General features: G+C 48.3%; 1 protein-coding gene across 1 annotated transcript in view; it reads right to left on the reverse strand.

The window, feature by feature from the left end:
• Positions 1-588: 588 nt before the first annotated feature.
• LOC110485203 (liprin-alpha-3) overlaps positions 589-21,959 on the reverse strand; it is a 41,784-nt gene continuing 20,413 nt past the window's right edge. The window contains exons 12-32 of the mRNA XM_036941350.1: positions 17,114-17,197; positions 16,509-16,640; positions 16,157-16,219; positions 15,986-16,068; positions 14,974-15,139; positions 14,589-14,785; positions 14,075-14,315; positions 13,293-13,426; positions 13,044-13,195; positions 12,800-12,896; positions 12,563-12,644; positions 12,247-12,447; positions 11,394-11,456; positions 9,159-9,185; positions 8,810-8,985; positions 8,239-8,336; positions 7,800-7,975; positions 3,043-3,111; positions 2,683-2,845; positions 1,543-1,606; positions 589-1,246 (exon numbers count right to left, since the gene is read on the reverse strand). Of these exons, the coding sequence (XP_036797245.1) occupies positions 1,554-1,606; positions 2,683-2,845; positions 3,043-3,111; positions 7,800-7,975; positions 8,239-8,336; positions 8,810-8,985; positions 9,159-9,185; positions 11,394-11,456; positions 12,247-12,447; positions 12,563-12,644; positions 12,800-12,896; positions 13,044-13,195; positions 13,293-13,426; positions 14,075-14,315; positions 14,589-14,785; positions 14,974-15,139; positions 15,986-16,068; positions 16,157-16,219; positions 16,509-16,640; positions 17,114-17,197 (2,457 nt within the window). The 3' untranslated portion in view covers positions 589-1,246; positions 1,543-1,553. The remainder of the gene's footprint in view (positions 1,247-1,542; positions 1,607-2,682; positions 2,846-3,042; positions 3,112-7,799; positions 7,976-8,238; positions 8,337-8,809; positions 8,986-9,158; positions 9,186-11,393; positions 11,457-12,246; positions 12,448-12,562; positions 12,645-12,799; positions 12,897-13,043; positions 13,196-13,292; positions 13,427-14,074; positions 14,316-14,588; positions 14,786-14,973; positions 15,140-15,985; positions 16,069-16,156; positions 16,220-16,508; positions 16,641-17,113; positions 17,198-21,959) is intronic.

Consider the following 21,959-nt stretch of genomic DNA (forward strand, 5'->3'; position numbering starts at 1 on the left):
CTTGCTGCTGTGGCCCCCCCATCCCATCGTATCCTTGCTGCTGTGGCCCCCCCATCCCATCGTATCCTTGCTGCTGTGGCCCCCCATCCCATCGTATCCTTGCTGCTGTGGCCCCCCCATCCCATCGTATCCTTGCTGCTGTGGCCCCCCATCCCATCGTATCCTTGCTGCTGTGGCCCCCCCATCCCATCGTATCTTTGCTGCTGTGGCCCCCCATCCCATCGTATCCTTGCTGCTGTGGCCCCCCCATCCCATCGTATCCTTGCTGCTGTGGCCCCCCATCCCATCGTATCCTTGCTGCTGTGGCCCCCCATCCCATCGTATCCTTGCTGCTGTGGCCCCCCCATCCCATCGTATCCTTGCTGCTGTGGCCCCCCCATCCCATCGTATCCTTGCTGCTGTGGCCCCCCCATCCCATCGTATCCTTGCTGCTGTGGCCCCCCATCCCATCGTATCCTTGCTGCTGTGGCCCCCCCATCCCATCGTATCCTTGCTGCTGTGGCCCCCCATCCCATCGTATCCTTGCTGCTGTGGCCCCCCATCCCATCGTATCCTTGCTGCTGTGGCCCCCCATCCCATCGTATCCTTGCTGCTGTGGCCCCCCCCCTCCCATCGGATCCTTGCTGCTGTGGCCCCCCATCCTATCGTATCCTTGCTGCTGTGGCCCGGCCTTTGATCTCCACAATAGATTCCATTCAAAAGAGATTACACTAGAGCCTCTCAGCTTTCAAGGTGCCAATGGACAAACCATGAGTAGAGGAGCGGCTTGCTGCCCCTCTGATGTGGCTGGAGCCAAGATGGCGGCCTGAATGGGGACATGGTTTTACTGCAGCACTCTAACCAACTTAAGAGAACATCTGACAGCACCATAGAAGCTAACAGATAGAGAGCCACAATGGGTGACATTGGATATCAGTCTCCTCCTCCTCAGCACACAACTCCACATCGCACAATCACATATTGAGACAGAACAAAGAGAGATAAAACAGTCGTCCTGCCTCATCCTACCCCTCTATCCATGTACGTACAGTATATATCCTGTCAATATTTCATACATTCTTCATGTTCTTTTCCCTTTGTTGTTTCTCCATCTCAGTCATTTCTTCTTTATCTCTGTTATTGCAGAATGGTCAGACCAATAGATTTATATTTAATAAATGTATATATTCATTGCTTCTCTGCTGATTTCCCCTCCTGTGAATGAATGAGAGGAGGGCAGTCCAGCCGTGATCCAGTCACCATGGCCCTGAGGAGAAACACAGGATTACTCTCACGCACACCACTGTCCTCCTGACTTCACTCAAACCAAATCCCCACCAACCAATGAACCAAGCCCACCGCTAAAGACCTCACCCACAAACAATGATATAACCAAAGCACAGCACCACAACAAACAATGTAGCTTGAAAACAAGTCAAACCACTTCAATATGCACACATGCAAGCTATCTGGCATGCCTGAAGGTTTTGTTGCAAATCAAACCATGAGAGAACTCTAACTAGCTACTACATGTGTTTAATGTGTTGGTTGAGGGCTTCTCACCTCCGTGTCCTTCAGCAAGAGTATGTCCTGACTGAGGCTGCCTCACCGCGAGGCCCAGAGTTCACTAAGAGAGAAGGAGAGAGAAATATTATCAAAATAACGACAAAATAGCATTGAACTTTTCCATGATGTACTATTATAAAGGTATGGGAGGGGGAATTTGTGGTAGCCTTGCCCTCTGAACCTGCTGTGTCCTGTAGGAGCGAGCCACTGGAGGTTTTGCATATGAATGTCCAAGCTAATGCCATCAGTGTTGGAACAAGCCCAATAATGGACTGAAGGAGCCTAATGTTACTCCTTATAGTCCTAGGACCTTACATGTTCTGTTTATAGGCAAAATACTTCATCTAAACGTGATTCGACTCTGAATTGTGATAAGATTTTAGAAACACAACGCCCTCTACTTTCATGTCACATCAAAATAATTTCACAAAGGTAAAATATACACTTACTGTAGACTATTTTAACTGGTTTTAAAACAGTTGAGCCGACAGTATCTTTCAGTGACAACACATTTGTGGCGTCCGTCTTCCTTTTACACACAGTTGTTCTGAGACGCCGAATGCTAATTAGCACAGGTAGTCTACTCAGTCTTCTCTGTCAAGCACTGTAACATTGGAAATATGGCCGTGTGGGAACCCTATAAATGTGTGTAGTAATTTAACCTTTTGTTTTTAGAAAATGATTTCTCGCTGATATGAAAGACAAGTTCCTTATGTTTCCAAAACTGTACCGCAAACGATGTTAACGTTTAGAGCAAGCGTCAGGGCTTTTAACAACACTTCCCCAGACAGAAAATACTATCATCAATCGGCGCAAAAGTTAGTAAGCTTCTATGAATGGGGCACATCTGAACATACTCGCATGTGACACTGGTCTTACACTTCTTCTCTAATGTAACAAGCAAACCCGCTTCTAGACAAAGTCAGTAGTTTTTCTCAATGAATAAATCAGTATGACTAGCCCATAGTAAATATGTGTTATCCAGGGTTTTAAGGGGTCATAAATTGTCCAACGCGTGACCTTCTGAGTGATAATAGAAGAACAGCCCTGGAGGTGTAAGAAGCGGAACAAATAGGAATCTGAGAGCTTGGCCAAAGGGAAGGGTCAGAGGTTAGGGGGAGAGGTCATCCTTCTCACCGTCACTCTGAACCTTTCTCAGGGTCACAGAGGGCGTGGAGATAGCGGAGGCACGGAAGTTAGCGGGGAGGTTCTCCGATGAGTCTGAGGTCACCCCCCTAAGGTCCTTCTCCCTGAACATCTTCCTCCAGGAAGGGGAGCGGGTAAACGTCTTAGTCCCATCCTAATGGAGGGGGTGTAGAGAGAAGGGCGGAAATGGGGAGAGAAAAGAGGGGGAGGGGAGAGAGAAAGAGAGCGAAAGAAAGAAAAAAGGTTATGTCTGTCAACATTGTCAAACTGTCAAGTTAGAAAGAATGACTTGTATGAGGTGGAAAATGCGGTCTTCAGTTTCTGAACTAAGCCTACTGTGTTCTTTAATACCTCATCTGGTCTTCTCTCTGTTCCCATAGAGATGAGGGAGTTGTATTCCTTCTCTAGGAGTTGTCTGGCCTAGAGGAGAGATGTGAGAGGAGGGAGTACAGATTAGAATCAGGCTAGTCACTTCATTTGATATACACTACTATCAGTTTCACCTGCATGCCTGAGATACAACTGTCATCTTCCAGCCAGCAGTTAGCCTGGGGACGATGTTACTGAGATACAACTGTCATCCACCAGCCAGCAGTTAGCCTGGGGACGATGTTACTGAGATACAACTGTCATCCACCAGCCAGCAGTTAGCCTGGGGACGATGTTACTGAGATACAACTGTCATCTTCCAGCCAGCAGTTAGCCTGGGGACGATGTTACTGAGATACAACTGTCATCCACCAGCCAGCAGTTAGACTGGGGATGATGTTACTGAGATACAACTGTCATCTACGAGCCACTGGGGACGATGTTACTGAGATACAACTGTCATCCACCAGCCAGCAGTTAGCCTGGGGACGATGTTACTGAGATACAACTGTCATCGACCAGCCACTGGGGACGATGTTACTGAGATACAACTGTCATCCACCAGCCAGCAGTTAGCCAGGGGACACTGTTACTGAGATACAACTGTCATCCACCAGCCAGCAGTTAGCCTGGGGACGATGTTACTGAGATACAACTGTCATCCACCAGCCAGCAGTTAGCCTGGGGACGATGTTACTGAGATACAACTGTCATCCACCAGCCAGCAGTTAGCCTGGGGATGATGTTACTGAGATACAACTGTCATCTACCAGCCACTGGGGACGATGTTACTGAGATACAACTGTCATCCACCAGCCAGCAGTTAGCCTGGGGACGATGTTACTGAGATACAACTGTCATCGACCAGCCAGCAGTTAGCCTGGGGACGATGTTACTGAGATACAACTGTCATCCACCAGCCAGCAGTTAGCCTGGGGACGATGTTACTGAGATACAACTGTCATCTACCAGCCAGCAGTTAGCCTGGGGATGATGTTACTGAGATACAACTGTCATCCACCAGCCAGCAGTTAGCCTGGGGACGATGTTACTGAGATACAACTGTCATCCACCAGCCACTGGGGACACTGTTACTGAGATACAACTGTCATCCACCAGCCAGCAGTTAGCCTGGGGACGATGTTACTGAGATACAACTGTCATCCACCAGCCACTGGGGACGCTGTTACTGAGATACAACTGTCATCTACCAGCAGCGTCCTGAGATACAACTGTCATCCACCAGCCAGCAGTTAGGCTGGGGACGATGTTACTGAGATACAACTGTCATCTACCAGCCACTGGGGACGATGTTACTGAGATACAACTGTCATCCACCAGCCAGCAGTTAGCCTGGGGACGATGTTACTGAGATACAACTGTCATCTACCAGCCAGCAGTTAGCCTGGGGACGATGTTACTGAGATACAACGGTCATCCACCAGCCAGCAGTTAGCCTGGGGACGATGTTACTGAGATCCAACTGTCATCTACCAGCCAGCAGTTAGCCTGGGGACGATGTTACTGAGATACAACTGTCATCCACCAGCCAGCAGTCAAGCTGGGGACGATGTTACTGAGATACAACTGTCATCTACCAGCCAGCAGTTAGCCTGGGGATGATGTTACTGAGATACAACTGTCATCCACCAGCCAGCAGTTAGCCTGGGGACGATGTTACTGAGATACAACTGTCATCCACCAGCCAGCACTTAGCCTGGGGACACTGTTACTGAGATACAACTGTCATCCACCAGCCAGCAGTCAAGCTGGGGACGATGTTACTGAGATACAACTGTCATCCACCAGCCATCAGTCAGCCTGGGGATGATGTTACTGAGATACAACTGTCATCTACCAGCCACTGGGGACGATGTTACTGAGATACAACTGTCATTCACCAGCCAGCAGTTAGCCTGGGGACGATGTTACTGAGATACAACTGTCATTGACCAGCCAGCAGTTAGCCTGGGGAACATGTTACTGAGATACAACTGTCATCCACCAGCCAGCAGTTAGCCTGGGGACGATGTTACTGAGATACAACTGTCATCCACCAGCCAGCAGTTAGCCTGGGGACGATGTTACTGAGATACAACTGTCATCCACCAGCCAGCAGTTAGCCTGGGGATGATGTTACTGAGATACAACTGTCATCCACCAGCCACTGGGGACGATGTTACTGAGATACAACTGTCATCCACCAGCCAGCAGTTAGCCTGGGGACGATGTTACTGAGATACAACTGTCATCGACCAGCCAGCAGTTAGCCTGGGGACGATGTTACTGAGATACAACTGTCATCCACCAGCCAGCAGTTAGCCTGGGGACGATGTTACTGAGATACAACTGTCATCTACCAGCCAGCAGTTAGCCTGGGGATGATGTTACTGAGATACAACTGTCATCCACCAGCCAGCAGTTAGCCTGGGGACGATGTTACTGAGATACAACTGTCATCCACCAGCCATCAGTCAGCCTGGGGATGATGTTACTGAGATACAACTGTCATCTACCAGCCACTGGGGACAATGTTACTGAGATACAACTGTCATTCACCAGCCAGCAGTTAGCCTGGGGACGATGTTACTGAGATACAACTGTCATTGACCAGCCAGCAGTTAGCCTGGGGAACATGTTACTGAGATACAACTGTCATCCACCAGCCAGCAGTTAGCCTGGGGACGATGTTACTGAGATACAACTGTCATCCACCAGCCACTGGGGACGATGTTACTGAGATACAACTGTCATCCACCAGCCAGCAGTTAGCCTGGGGACGATGTTACTGAGATACAACTGTCATCGACCAGCCAGCAGTTAGCCTGGGGACGATGTTACTGAGATACAACTGTCATCCACCAGCCAGCAGTTAGCCTGGGGACGATGTTACTGAGATACAACTGTCATCCACCAGCCACTGGGGACGCTGTTACTGAGATACAACTGTCATCTACCAGCCACTGGGGACGCTGTTACTGAGATACAACTGTCATCCACCAGCCAGCAGTTAGCCTGGGGACGATGTTACTGAGATACAACTGTCATCCACCAGCCACTGGGGACACTGTTACTGAGATACAACTGTCATCCACCAGCCAGCAATTAGCCTGGGGACGATGTTACTGAGATACAACTGTCATCCACCAGCCACTGGGGACGATGTTACTGAGATACAACTGTCATCCACCAGCCAGCAGTTAGCCTGGGGATGATGTTACTGAGATACAACTGTCATCCACCAGCCAGCAGTTAACCTGGGGACGATGTTACTGAGATACAACTGTCATCTACCAGCTAGCAGTTAGCCTGGGGACGATGTTACTGAGATACAACTGTCATCCACCAGCCAGCAGTCAAGCTGGGGACGATGTTACTGAGATACAACTGTCATCTACCAGCCAGCAGTTAGCCTGGGGATGATGTTACTGAGATACAACTGTCATCCACCAGCCAGCAGTTAGCCTGGGGACACTGTTACTGAGATACAACTGTCATCCACCAGCCAGCAGTCAAGCTGGGGACGATGTTACTGAGATACAACTGTCATCCACCAGCCAGCAGTTAGCCTGGGGACACTGTTACTGAGATACAACTGTCATCCACCAGCCAGCAGTTAGCCTGGGGACGATGTTACTGAGATACAACTGTCATCTACCAGCCACTGGGGATGATGTTACTGAGATACAACTGTCATCCACCAGCCAGCAGTTAGCCTGGGGACACTGTTACTGAGATACAACTGTCATCCACCAGCCAGCAGTTAGCCTGGGGATGATGTTACTGAGATACAACTGTCATCCACCAGCCAGCAGTTAGCCTGGGGACACTGTTACTGAGATACAACTGTCATCCACCAGCCAGCAGTCAAGCTGGGGACAATGTTACTGAGATACAACTGTCATCCACCAGCCAGCAGTTAGCCTGGGGACACTGTTACTGAGATACAACTGTCATCCACCAGCCAGCAGTTAGCCTGGGGACGATGTTACTGAGATACAACTGTCATCTACCAGCCACTGGGGATGATGTTACTGAGATACAACTGTCATCCACCAGCCAGCAGTTAGCCTGGGGACACTGTTACTGAGATACAACTGTCATCCACCAGCCAGCAGTTAGCCTGGGGATGATGTTACTGAGATACAACTGTCATCCACCAGCCAGCAGTTAGCCTGGGGACACTGTTACTGAGATACAACTGTCATCCACCAGCCAGCAGTTAGCCTGGGGATGATGTTACTGAGATATAGGTGCAGTAAGAATCCAGTTCATGGGCGCGTTTCTCTGTCCAGGCGTTGCTGACGCATGACATATATTACAATGCCTGGATAGGTATTTGAAGTGTGAAAAGCATTTCGCTGCACCTGCGATAACATCTGCAAATCTGTGTATGTGATCAATAAACTTTTATTTTGAAGTATCTGCTAACCACATCATATGTTATAGCAATCAGGTCCCGACGACACAGTCGATGACGTGGCACACAACCATCGGTTGTTGCATGCAACAGGGGAAGGCAGGGGAAGGCATTTAATCACTTCTGATTAGTGGGTGGGGTGAGACTTGTGCATGCCTGTGTATTCTGATTGGTTAGATGGGTGAGTACCTTGGAGTTCTGATTGGTTAGATGGGTGAGTATCTGTGTTTTGATTGGTTAGATGGGTTAGTACCTGTGTGTTCTGATTGGTTAGATGGGTGAGTACCTGTGTGTTCTGATTGGTTAGATGGGTGAGTACCTGTGTGTTCTGATTGGGTATCTGCAGCAGCAGGGCCAAGTCTGTGTAGTCGAAGGTGTCGTCCAGAGCCAGGAGGGCCCCATGGACCCCGCTCTCTGTCAGGTTGTCAGCGTACTCCTTCAGCCCGATGTTCTGCACCCAGCACATCACACGCTCGTTGGACCACACCATCACATCTACGCAGAGGAGTAGTGGGACGAAGACATCTGTCAGAAAATTCTCACTCAAAGAAACCCACAGGGTGACTGGATCTTACACTGACAGGGCCAATGTGGGTGCAGACTTTTGCTCAAGCTAAGCAGTGAAACACCTTCTACTAACCATCAATTGAGACTTTGATTGTTACTGAATGGAGGATTGGTTGGATGGATGGTTGGATGGATGGATGAGAAGCACTAAATTGGAACAAAGGATTTAATGTCAGAGAGGAAGAACACACCTTTGTTCTGGTGCTGGCTGTCTTCTCTCCTCCTCTCTAGCTCTTTGCGGTCGTAGTTCAAGCGCTTCAGGCACATTATGCCATAATGCAAACTAACTCTGAGAAAGGTCAAGAGAGGTCAAAAGGTCAGGCGGTTATTAGAGGGCATGGCGACTGACTCTCACCTGTACTCAGAGAAAGTATTAGAGCACTCCGGTGTCTTTGACCCCGAGAAGGCCTGGAGACACACCTGCAGAGTGAGAGTGTCACAACAGCAGGAAATCTTTCAACACCTGCACGTTTCCCATGCCACGAACACACACAGTCACACACCAGAGAGAGAGCTAGAGTGTCAACAGAGGGAGAGAAAGAATGACGGACAGAAAAGGAAAGGCAGTGAGTGAAGTGGGAGTGGGAAACAGTTGCAGAAGAAGAATTCATTGTTCATTTGCAGAAACTGGAATTTTGTCTATTTGCTTTTCACCACCCCCTCGAGGCAGAAAAACGCCTACCCACCCAGGTGCCGAGGTTAATAACAGCAACAGAAAGAGAAAGAGCGAGAGACAGACAGCCGAGAGCAGGCCATACGTACCTATGGAAGCTGTCCACCATTTTGAGCTGTCCCCTCAGCTCCTTCTTGGTCAGGTGGTCCAGCATGCGGGCGTCCACCAGGGACTCCATGAAGTAGGAGCGGTACTGGGGCAGACCCAGGCTGGGGAGCCAGTCATTACCCACCCACTCATGGTTCATATCCCCATAGGCCAGGATCTGAGATGCAGAAAAGGACTCCTTCACTAGTGTCTCATTTGTTTCAGTTGTAGTTTGATTATTACTTATAGTACTTTTCTGTATGAATCATTTGTTTTTCAATGGCCACATTCAATAGTGTAATTAGTGTGTTATATGTTGATGCCGTTTAATACAGTGCTTCCATTCCTTACCTGATCCCAGCTAATCTCTTTCAGCTCCTTAGATGCAGCAGATGGACAGGAGAGAGAGAGACATGGGCAGAAAGAGCGAGAGAACAGAGGCAGAGCAGGATAGGGGGAGCAGGCAAGACAGATGGATAGAGGAAAAGCAGAGGGAGGAGGGGAGAAGACAGTAAACAGGAAGGAGAAGACAAAGGGAGGAACAGTGTGTTAGTGAACGGGTCATTAGTGTGAAGCGGTTTAGTGAACGGGTCATTAGTGTGAAGCAGTTTACACAGAAACTAGAGGGAGAGAAGAAGACGCTCAACACCAAGACCTAGTAGTCCCACAAACTCAGAAAGAGAGAGAGAGAGAGAGAGAGAAAGAGAGAGAGAAAGAGAGAGAGAGAAAGAGAGAAAGAAAGAAAGAAAGAAAGAAAGAAAGAAAGAAAGAAAGAAAGAAAGAAAGAAAGAAAGAAAGAAAGAGAGAGAGAAAAGGAGAAAAAGAGAGAGAGAGGGTCAGAGGGAGAGAGAAAGAGTTTAACTCCTGACTGAGCAGTATAAGTTATAACTGTAGAGCAATATATATGTGCATTTGGAAAGTAGTCAGACCCCTTGACCTTTTCCACATTTTGTTACGTTACAGAGTTGTTATAAAATGTATTAAATAGTTGTTTTCCCTCATCAGTCTACACACAGTACCCCATAATGACAAATCAAAACAGGTTTTTAGAAATGTTTGCAAATTTATTACAAATAAAAAACAAATATCACATTTACATACGTATTCAGACACTTTTGGCAGCGATTACAGCCTCAAGTCTTCTTGGGTATGACGCTACAAGCTTGGCACACCTGTATTTGGGGAGTTTCTCACATTCTTCTCTGGCTGAGCCACTCAAAGACATTCAGAGACTTGTCTCGAAGCCACTCCCTGCATTGTCTTAGCTGTGTGCTTAGGGTTGTTATCCTGTTGAAAGGTGAACCTTCACCCCAGTCTGAGGTCCTGAGCGCTCTGGTGCAGGTCTTCATCAAGGATCTCTCTGTACTTTGCTCTGTTCATCTTTCCCTCGATCCTGACTAGTCTCCCAGTCCCTGCTGCTGAAAAACATCCCCACAGCATGATGCTGCCACCACCATGCTTCACAGTAGGGATGGTGCCAGGTTTCTTCCAGACGTGACGCTTGGCATTCAGGCCAAAGAGTTCAATCTTGGTTTCATCAGACCAGATAATCTTGTTTCTCATGGTCTGAAAGTCCTTTAGGTGCCTTTTGGCAATCTCCAAGCGGGCTGTCATGTGCCTTTTACTGAGGATTGGCTTCTGTTTGGCCACTCTACCATAAAGGCCTGATTGGTGGAGTTCTGCAGAGATGGTTGTCCTTCTGGAAGGTTCTCCCATCTCCACAGAGGAACTCTGGAGCTCTGTCAGAGTGACCATTGCACAGTTTGGCCGAGCAGCCAACTCTAGGAAGAGTAGAAGAAGTTTGGAACTACCAAGATTTAATAATGATGGAGGCCACTGTGGCCTTGGGAACCTTCAACGCTGTATAAATGTTTCGGTACCCTTCCCCAGATCTGTACCTTGACACAATCCTGTCTCGGAGCTCTACAGACAATTCCTTCGACCTCATGGCTTGGTTTTTCCTCTCACATGCACTGTCAAATGTGGGACCTTATATAGACAGGTGTGTGCCCTTCCAAATCATGTCCAATCAATTGAATTTACCACAGGTGGACTCCAATCAAGCTGTAGAAATATCTCAAGGATGATCAATTTCGAGTCTCATAGCAAAGGGTCTGAATACTTATGTAAATAAGGTATTTCAGTTTTTTATTTTTAATACATTTGCAAACATTTCTAATAGCTTGTTTTCGCTTTGTCATTATGGGGTATTTATTGTGTGTAGATTGATGAGGAAAAATAATAATTTAATCAATTTTAGAATAAGGTTGTAATTTAACAAAACGTGGAAAAAGTGAAGAGGTCTGAATACTTTCCGATTGCACTGTAGATCACAGGAGGCTGCTGAGGGGAGGACGTCTCATAATAATGTCTGGAATGGAGTGAATGGAATGTTATCAACCACATGGAAACGTGTTTTTGATGTGTTCGATACCATTCCACTCATTCCTTTCCAGCCAATACTATGAGCCTGTCCTCCTCAATTAAGGTGCCACCAACCTCCTTTGATATACGTCAATGTTAGATGAACGTCAGTGTTAAATGTCTAGAGAATGTTGAGACATTAACATAACAGGACATACTTACCGGTTTGGTGGCTGCGTTTAACGACTCCATCTCAGCATGGGTCATCCACACGTTACTGGTCGACTGTGGTCACAAGACAGGAGAGAAAGAAAACATGATCGTCAGAAAAACTCAATTGTTTGTGTGTTGATGAGTCTGCTGTGAATGCATGTAACATTTTAATGTTAATCTCTACACATAATGTAAATGTGCATATACAGGTAACTGCCAAAATAATGGAACCACTTCAGTAAATGAGGGACACAAAGTATATTGAAAGCAGGTGCTACACAGGTGACCACACCTTGAGTTAATAAAACAATCACCATCATGCTTAGGGTCATGTATAAAAATGTTGGGCAGGCCATTATTTTGGCTATCATGGCTATGGCCCCATAGGATGACAATGCACCCATCCACAGGGCACGAGTGGTCACTGAATAGTTTGATGAGCATGAAAACAATGTAAACCATATGCCATGGCCGTCTCAGTCACCAGATCTCAACCCAATTGAACACTTATGGGAGATACTGGAGTGGTGCCTGAAACAGTGTTTTCTACCACCATCAACAAAACACCAAATAATGGAATTCCTCGTGGAAGAATAATGTTGCATCCCTACATTAGAGTTCCAGACACTTGTAGAATCTATGTTAAGGTGCATTGAATCTGTTCTGGTGGCTCGTGGAGGCCCAACACCCTATTAAGACACGTTATGTTGGTGTTTCCTTTATTTTGGCAGTTACCTGTGTGTGTATATCAATATATATATGTGTGTATATCAATATAGTATCAATATAGTATCATGTGTACCTCTATAATTGTGTCTACATGGTTTGTGTTCTGTGAGTGTGTACTAGTGAGACTACTAACAGAGCGATTGCTGGCCGGGGCAGATGGGCTGGTGAGGGACACCATCTCCTGGATGGCCAGTCTCAGTTTGAGGCGGTGCAGGGGGTTACTGATGCCAATCTCCCTCTGGATCTCTGTGTCAGACAGGTTGGCCATGATGGCGCCACTCTTCACGTTGGCACGACAGGCTGCCACGTACCATGCTGGCATTCCCACCCACAGCTGGAGTAGAGAGGGAAAGAGGTGAGCTAGAAACAGATTGGCTAGAATGTAGTGATTGTGATGGTTTATATGGCTATAAAGGTTTCCCATCTATCTATCAAACATCTATGATTACCTCTAGCCAGGAGACCACAGTGGGTCCATCCCAGGATGCAAAGGGAAGGCCCTGACGACACGCCTCCTCCAGCAGCTCATGTCTGGGAGAGAGAGACCGGGGGAAACAGAGGTTGAATAAGCATAAAACGAAAAGTGCTTTCTGAAAGAGTGGAAGAAAAGCAGTGGAACAGAGAGTGGAAAGAGAAATGACTTCAGGAGAGAAATGAATCGGAGGGTGATATTCCCTGAGACCCACTTCCTTTTGCTGCGGCGGTTGTCAACAGTTCCTGTCATGCTTCCTTTGGTCAGTCCCATAGAATCCCCAGTACCCAGGTCCTCAGAAGGCGTAGAGGCTGAGAGACAAAGGGGGTCATGGGTTACAAAGACTACAAATATGGGTGTCAACACCAGGTGGACTTTGACCTGTTGCAGTTAAAACACATTTAAAGCAAAGTCATGGGATATGTAGTTTTTCGAGTATAATTTCAATTCTCTCTCACCCAGAGAGGCAGACTCTCGCCCAGCCGGGCCCATCCTTCCCTTTTCCTTCTTCCCAAAAAGGCGGCCGATGGAAGACTTGATGCTTTTCTTTTTACTGGCTTTGTGGAGAGAGTCCTGACTGCTGTTGGAACTGCTGCCGTCTGCTGACAGACTGAGAGACAGAAGAGACAGATGGAATAAGAGAAACAGGGAAGGAACGAATCATATGAGCACTACAGGGTTTCCTCGATGATGATTGGCTGTCATACCTGCGGAATTCCCTGGGGTCGTCCATCATGGCCCCTGGGTGGGTGAGGGTCATCCTGTCTAGTCGCAGCGCTCGGGGGGTGGGTGGAGGGGTGGAGTCAAGAAGGGCAAGGGATCGATCATCCTCTTTGTTGTTCTGGAGGGTAAAGTTGGAACACATTTAGGGGCTTATACAGGTTGGTGACCCCTTAATTGGGGAGGATGAGCTTGTGGTAATGGCTGGAGTGGAATGAGTGGAATGATATCAAATACTTCCAAGCATGGTTTTCATGTAGAAAAAGGAGGAAGGGTACAGGTACACAATAGTAGATTTTGGTAGACAGAAGGTGCTCTTTGGTAAAACGTGTAAATGGGTCATCAAAAAGAAAGGAGGACCAAGACACTCTTCATACAATTCATTAAAATGCCTTTATTTGTATGGCATGTTCAATGGAAACAAAGTGTAAAAACTCTGGCGTGTTTCGGCTGCATGGCCTTCGTCAGGGAGTACAAAGAAATGATAATACAATGTCCTCTTTTCAACAGCTTTTTCCAATAAACCCTGATTTAAAGAGGGAGTAGTTACAGCATTTATTAGACAACACCTAGAAAGCAATACTATACACATTAAAAAGTAAAATCCTGTAAATATGTTATCAAAAATGTGCTTGTTTAATGCCATTTCATTCACTCTGTTCCAGACATTATTATGAGCCGTCCTCCCCTTAGCAGCCTCCACTGACACACACAAAGACTCACACATTCCCAACACACCCACACAGATACACAGACAGAGCAGCTGTACCTGTCTATCTGTCTCGCGGTGAGGGGAGTGGGACAGGCGAGGGGTGGAGACCCCAGAACTGGGGGGAGAAGGGGAGGCCAGGGTGGAGGAGGTGAGGGATTGAGGGATGAAGCCGCGTCCCATACTGTCCCTCCCCAGGGAGGAGGGTGGGATGGGGGAACCATCCAGAGCCACACTGCTAACCCTGCTCTCGATCTCCTCCGCCCGCAACTCTGTACTCTCCTTCTCTTCCTGGATCAGCCTGACAGGGGGGGGGGGGGGACAGAGAGGGAGAGTGAGAAAGATAGACAGACAAACGGGTCAGAGAGAGAGAGGGTAAACAGAGTGAAAAGGGGAGAAGAGGGAAAGACAGGAGATTTAGGAGCATGTCAGACGGAAGACCAATGAATGTTGGTCTTGAATGAGAAACTGAAAAGAAACCTCAGATGAATCTTCTCCACCTGCATTTGACCTAAACTGCTTGTACACAATCACAGCACCTCTCTACCTGCATCCCTTCCTCCACCTCCCTTACTTGATCTCCTTGTTGATTGCCTCTAGTTGTTCCTGCAGCATGATGGCCAGTGTCTGGACATCAGTCTGTCCGCTGGGAGACAGCAGCTCCGAGCCAAACAGTGTCTCTCTGTCGTCCTCATCGTCAGAGCAACCGTGGTCTACACCCCCCTCAAACCCGGTCCTCAGCAGCGCTGACCCACTGTCCCAGTCCCCGTACTGCACACATACACATACGCACAAACACACATGCAAGCATGCACACACACATACACACAGAGAAGGCTCAGTTTGTTGGGTTGTGATGCTTATGACTATATCAACTATATCAATGTGACTATATCATTATTATCAATATCATTATTATCAATATTAGACACATCAAAGGTGATCATGTGACCTCTGACCTTGCTGGTGTCCTCCCGGGCTGTGCTCCAGCGCCCGCGATGCGTCCGCCTGACCACGGCCACGGTGTTGGAGTTACCGTAGTGATCCAGGTGAGCGGTGGAGCCCGTGGGGAGGGAGCCGCCCCCGTGGGAGTACCTCAGCTCCAGAGCACTGCCAGGGAGAGACCTGAGAGAGAGAGAGAGAGAGAGAGAGAGAGAGAGAGAGAGAGAGAGAGAGAGAGAGAGAGAGAGAGAGAGAGAGAGAGAGGGCGGGAGGGAGGGCGGGAGAGAGAGAGGGAGAGAGAGAGAGAGAGAGAGAGAAAGAGAGAGAGGGCGGGAGGGAGGGCGGGAGAGAGAGAGGGAGAGAGAGAGAGGGCGGGAGAAGAGAAAGTGTCACAACTTCCGCCGAAGTTGGCTCCCCTGCCTGTTCGGCGGTCGTCGTCACCGGCCTACTAGCCGCCACCTATCCCTTTTTCGTTGTCTGTTTGTTTTGTCTTATTAGTTGCACCTGTGTCTATTAGTGTGTGCTTGATGGGCTTCCTTATTTAAAGTAGGTTTACCCGCCCTTGTTTTGTGCGGGATTTATTTTGTGTTACGTGTGTGCGTTAGTTAGGTGTGTACGAGTTCTGGACCTGCTACCGTGTGTTTTTGGGTGCTCCATATATTTCCGCGCCCTGTGTTGTGGGCTTGTTTGTTTGTGCCATATTAAAGTGCACTTTTCCCTGTGGAACTCTCTGCGCCTGATTCCATTCCTTACACACCTAGTTCCCCATGACAGAAAGATAGACTGATATAGACAGTGAGTGGGAGAGATAACTGGAATGTACATTCATCCAGCCTCTCTGCTCCATATGTACAGGCCACACCTGAACCTATACTGAGAGTAGGAGAGAGAGGTTATAGGAAGCACATAACACTGCAAACCACTTATACTACTTGGTTACAATACTGCCAGCCACATTCATAGGCAGCAGCTGTATGAGGTGTGTTGGAGGTGTGGAGGTTGATGTGTAGTTGAGGAAGGGAGGGAGACCTGGAATAGCAGGACCCGCCGGGTCTCAGTCTGAGCTGGTCCAACTCCAGCTGAATCCTCTCCAGCTCGGCTATCAGCTGGTCCTGAAACAGGGAAAGAAATAGAGAATAAGTTAATACAATTGAAATATTTAATTAGAGTACGTAAAAATTGAATTATCTCTTGATATACCTTGTTTGCTAGAAGGTCGTCCTGGATCTTCTTCATGTTAGAAAGTTCCTCAGAGAGAGCATTCTGAAAGGTTCACCATTAAAAAAAACTTTATTAGGTCTACTGCATAACAACAACATCTGTAATTACACATTATCAATGCCATTAGGTCCGAACTGTATTCCATAGTAGCTGTTAGAGCCAGAGTGGGTTTAATATTGAATAGAAACTGGATGAAGAGGATTGTGTAGACTGTTTTGAGTGGGAACTCAGGTGTGTGTGTGAAATGAAGGGGTATGGGTTTTAGTTGAAGTGTTGACTGTTTTGAGTGGGAAGAGGTGTGAGAGGGTGTGAGTGGGCCGGTAAGTAGTACCTTGTCCTCCAGAGCAGCCATCCTCTCCTTGAGATGGAGCTGAAGCCTTTCGTTAGACTCAGAAAGCAGCTTGTCCACCGTGTCAGACAGACGCTTGTTGTGTTCATCATTCATTCTCTCCCTTTGCCTCGCCTAGGGAAAGGAGAGGAGAGAGAGAGAGAGAGAGGGTGAGAGAGAGAGGGTGAGAGAGAGAGAGAGAGAGAGAGAGAGAGTGAGAGAGAGAGAGAGAGAGAGAGAGAGAAAGCGAAAGAGAAATTAGGGAGCTAAATAGTGAGGTATTTTTATGTCTGTGATTGTTTCTACTGTTGATCCTGTTGCCATCTTGGACAAGGCCTCTCCAGTTGGGAAACTCTGTGTGCCTCCCTAGCCCTGAGGCAGGGAGAGAGTAAAATAGAAAAATGGAAGGACAGAGGGTGGGCGGATAGTTAACAGCGACCTTTCTGCTTGACTGAGTGAGAGAGAAGGAGATTGGGATCTGAATACAGACTGACAAATAGAGGGTTTAGAAAATTAGTATGCCATTGTAGAGTAAAGAGTGATAAAGGAATAGTATGAAAGAGGGGGTGGAAGGGAGAAAATGAAAAGGGAGAGCGAGCATGACTCACCCTCTGTAACTCCTGATTCTTCTCCTCTAGTTGCGCCTCCATCTGTCGCAGTCGCTCCTCAAAGTTACCATGACGCTCCTCAGCCTGTGATGCAAGAGGAGGAGGGTGGGGAGTCAAAACAGGCAACATGTCAGAATGTTGATAGAACATAATTATGACTGCGCAACCTTGGGTTGGGTAAAACGTTTGATTTAAGTGATCTCCTGTCTGTGCAGATCATAGTCAATCACAGTAGGATGTTTTCTAGCATACACATTCACTTCTGATCTGTTTGCAGATGTCAGACAGTGGCGGTCAGTGCTGTTTGAGATTTTGTTTTTCATGAGCATGGCCTTATTTCTATTACAGCATATTGGATGACTGTCATTCATATTCTATTCACCCAGTTCAATGTAACAGCGATAGGTTTAGGCTACTACAGGATACTCAAATTTTACCTATAACCTCATGAGGTTGCTACAACTTAGCCTATGAATGAAAGTTTACAACGTAGGTGTACACAGGTCGAGAGAATATTTTGAGGTGACAGACAGTGACACATGGACAGACAGTGACACATTCAATACCGCCTTCCACACTCTTGCCTGCATCTAGCTGATATAGGGTGTAATCATTAGTCCAACAGTTGCAAACAATAGTTTCTATTGAACAAATTCAGGATTGTTCATACCCGTTTTGTTCGATTTACTTCCGTTTAAGAAACATTTTCCAACAGAATCGGCGGAATGAATACACCTCTGATCACGCGTAAACACAGTTCACTTTCATAGCAGCCACTTTGTATTCCTTCTTGCATCCATGCGCTCTCCTCCTCTCACCTTGTCCCCCTATGTGACCAGGCAAAAAAACCTTTCCAAGCCAAACCATATCATAACCACTACTAATAGCCTACATGTTGTCACCATATTAGCTAAAGTAACGTCATAGTTAACATAGCTAATACAACTAACACAATAGTAAACCCGCTACAGTCACGAAGTAACATTATACTGGCGGGCCCCGATGGCAATAAATTAGTAAAAGTTTACCTTGACTTGGAAGAGTTCCAGTGTTATGTTGGATAGTCATAGCCAGCTAGCTAACATAGCATCCCTCTGTTTGAGCAGGGTGTTTGAGTAGGCTAAACTAGTTAGCTGCATTTGCTAGCTAAGTAAGTGAAACTGAAAGTGGAATAAATTAATTTGTTCAAAACTGTTCAACTATTGTCTTTCTCTCTCTTTGAGTCAGCTATCATGCAGTATTTTTCTGTTACCAAAAATAAATTACTCACCACATGTATGCACTGCAGTGCTAGCTAGATGTAGCTTATGCTTTCAGTACTAGATTCATTCTCTGATCCTTTGATTGGGTGGACAACATGTCAGTTCTTGCTGCAAGAGCTCTGATAGGTTGGAGGACGTCCTCCAGAAGTTGACATAATTACTGTGTAAGTCTATGGAAGGGGGTGAGAACCATTTTGGGGGTTTTGTATTGAAGTCAATGTACCCAGAGGAGAATAGCTGTCCCCCAGCTACACCATGGTGCTACATTGGTATTACATTACCATGGTGCTACATTACAGAGTGATGTTATTGCAAAATAGTGTGTTTTAATCAATTATTTGGTGACATGTGATTATATTTAGTATAGATTTATCTAAAAAGGGTAACTTAAATGTTTTACCATTTTTATTTTTTATGAAATTCCCTGAGGAGGATGGTCCTCCTGTCACGACTTCCGCCGAAGTTGGCTCCCCTGCCTGTTCGGGCGGTGCTCGGCGGTCGTCGTCACCGTCCTACTAGCCGCCACCAATCCCTTTTTCGTTTGTCTGTTTGTATTGTCTTATTAGTTTCACCTTTGTTCTTTTGTATGGCTTAATGAGCTTCCCTATTTTAAGTACGTGTACCCGCCCTTGTTTTGTGCAGGATTGTCTTTATGTTAAGTGTGCGTTTTAGGTAGAGGTGGTTATATTTTCTGGACTTGGCACCCTGTGTTTTTGGGTAGTCACTTTGTTGTCCGCCCCTGTGTTGTTGGGCTTGTCATTTTTGTGTGCCGTATTAAAGAGCACTTTTCCCCAGTGGAACTCTCTGTGCCTGATTCCTTCACCCACCTAGTCCCACGTGACAGAATCCCGCACCTAAACAACATGGAATCAGCAGGAGCAGCCGCACCTCCTCTCCCATCGATGGAGGAAAGGGTCCTCCATCATACTAGTGTTCTCCACAGGACTGGTTCAGCGATGGATCTAATGATGGAGAGGATGGATCGATGGGAGAGGAGTGGCCTTCCCACCTCATCTCCAGCACCCCCTCCTCCAGCACCTCCTGCCCCTGCTACCGCATCCGGCTCCGGGGCTCTTCGGCTGGCGCTCCCACGGGAGTATGATGGAACGGCGGCTGGGTGTCAGGGGTTCCTCCTACAACTTGAACTTTACCTGGCGACCGTTCGTCCTACTCCCTCCGGGGAAGAGAGCGTGAGCGTCCTCGTCTCCTGTCTGACTGGACGAGCCCTAGAGTGGGAAAACACAGTGTGGAATGGCCCAGACACGGCGAGGGATCACTACCTCGAATTCACCCGCCGATTCCGAGCTGTATTTGATCATCCACCAGAGGGTCGTGCCGCGGGTGAACGGCTGTTCCACCTGCATCAGGCAGGAGACGAGGAGCGCGCAGGAATTTGCCCTGGAGTTCAGGACCTTGGCTGCAGGAGCGGGGTGGAACGGCATGGCTTTGCCCTGGAGTTCAGGACCTTGGCTGCAGGAGCAGGGTGGAACGACAGGGCTTTGCCCTGGAGTTCAGGACCTTGGCTGCAGGAGCGGGGTGGAACGGCAGGGCTTTGCCCTGGAGTTCAGGACCTTGGCTGCAGGAGCAGGGTGGAACGACAGGGCCTTGATAGACCATTTCCGATGTAGCCTCAGGGAGGACGTCTAGAGGGAGCTAGCGTGTTGGGACACCACCCTCACGCTGGATGAGCTCATCGACATGTCCATCCGTCTTGACAACCTGCTGGCTGCCCGAGGGGATTCGGAACAGGTCCTGTCATTTCCACCTCCCGGCCCTCCTGCTCCTATCCTTATGGAGTTAGGGGGGGCGGCTTCGAGGGGGACTGGAGGAGGAGTTTCCTCCTGCACCAGTTGTGGTCGGCGAGGACACACGGCCGACCGGTGCTGGAGGAACTCATCTGGGAGTCGGGAGGGCAGGCGGAGTACTACTTGATCACCCCAGGTGAGTCAGCACCAGACTCACCCAGAGCTTCCTGTCGGTCATATGTATGTGTTAACCTCTTTCCCTGGGTTTTTTCCCTCTCTACAGCATAAGGCGCTAGTTGATTCAGGCGCAGCTGGGAATTTCATGGATCGGGGGCTCGCGTTAAGGCTAGGGATTCCCCTTGTGTCGCTACCTTTCCCTGTGCACTCCTTAGATAGCCGACCATTAGGGTCAGGAGTGGTCAGGGAGGCCACGGTGCCGCTGGACATGGTAACGCAGGGGAGTCATAAGGAGCAGATTAGTCTGTTCCTTATAGATTCACCTGCGTTTCCAGTGGTGTTGGGAATTCCCTGGCTAGCTCAGCACAACCAGGTGATTTTCTGGCGACATGGGGCTCTTAAGGTCAGAGGAGTGTTCAGGCAGGTGTATAGGAGTTGTCGTTGGTGCGACTACGGTGGAGAGTCCAGACCAGGTTTCCACCATGCGCATTCCCTCTAAATATGCCGATTTGGCTATCGCCTTCAGTAAAAGGAAGGCGACCCAATTATCACCCCATCGTCGAGGGGACTGCGCGATAGACCTCCTGGAGAACGCTGCACTTCCTAGGACTCACGTGTACCCCTTGTCCCAGGAGGAGACAGTAGCTATGGAGACATATGTTGCTGAATCGCTGGGACAGGGGTACATTCGGCCCTCAGCATCACCCGTCTCCTCAAGCTTCTTTTGTGTGAAGAAGAAGGAGGGAGGTCTGCGTCCGTTCATTGATTATCGGGGTCTAAATTCCATCACAGTGGGGTTTAGTTACCCACTACCTCTCATCGCTACGGCGGTGGAATCACTTCACGGGGCGCGCTTCTTCACAAAACTGGCCCTGAGGAGTGCGTATAATCTGGTGAGTATCTGGGGAGGAGATGAGTGGAAAGCCGCATTTAGTACTACACCTGGCCATTATGAGTACCGCGTCATGCGTCATATGGGTTGAAAAATGCTCCAGCCGTCTTCCAATCCTTCGTAGATGAGATTCTCCGAGACCTGCTCGGGCAGGGAGTGGTAGTGTACATCGATGACATCTTGATCTATTCTGCCACACGCGCGGCGCACGTGTCTCTGGTGCGTAAGGTACTTAGGCGACTGCTGGAGCATGACCTATATTGCAAGGCGGAGAAATGTGTGTTCTTCAAACAGGCCGTTTCCTTTCTGGGTTATCGTATTTCCACCTCCGGGGTGGTGATGGAGTGTGGCCGCGTTACAGCCGTGCGTAATTGGCCGACTCCAACCATGGTGAAAAAGGTGCAGCAGTTTTTAGGGTTTGCCAATTACTACCGGAGGTTTATCCAGGGTTTTGGTCAGGTGGCTGCTCCCATTACCTCACTGCTGAAGGGAGGACCGGTGCGCTTGCGTTGGTCAGCAGAGGCGGCAGAGCTTTCAGTCGTCTGAAGGAGCTGTTCACCAATGCACATCCAGACCTCTCTTTAGCGTTCATAGTGGAGGTGGACACGTCCGAGGATGGGGTCGGGGCCGTGCTGTCCCTGCGCTCGGGCGTGCCACCCAAGCTCCGCCCTTGTGCCTTCTTTTCGAGGAAGCTCGGTCTGGCGGAGCGGAACTATGGGGGACCGGGAGTTGTTAGCTGTCGTCAAGGCTCTGAAGGTGTGGAGACATTG

Source organism: Oncorhynchus mykiss, chromosome 13 (assembly GCF_013265735.2).
Source record: "Oncorhynchus mykiss isolate Arlee chromosome 13, USDA_OmykA_1.1, whole genome shotgun sequence".
In the NCBI taxonomy this organism is placed as follows: domain Eukaryota; kingdom Metazoa; phylum Chordata; class Actinopteri; order Salmoniformes; family Salmonidae; genus Oncorhynchus; species Oncorhynchus mykiss.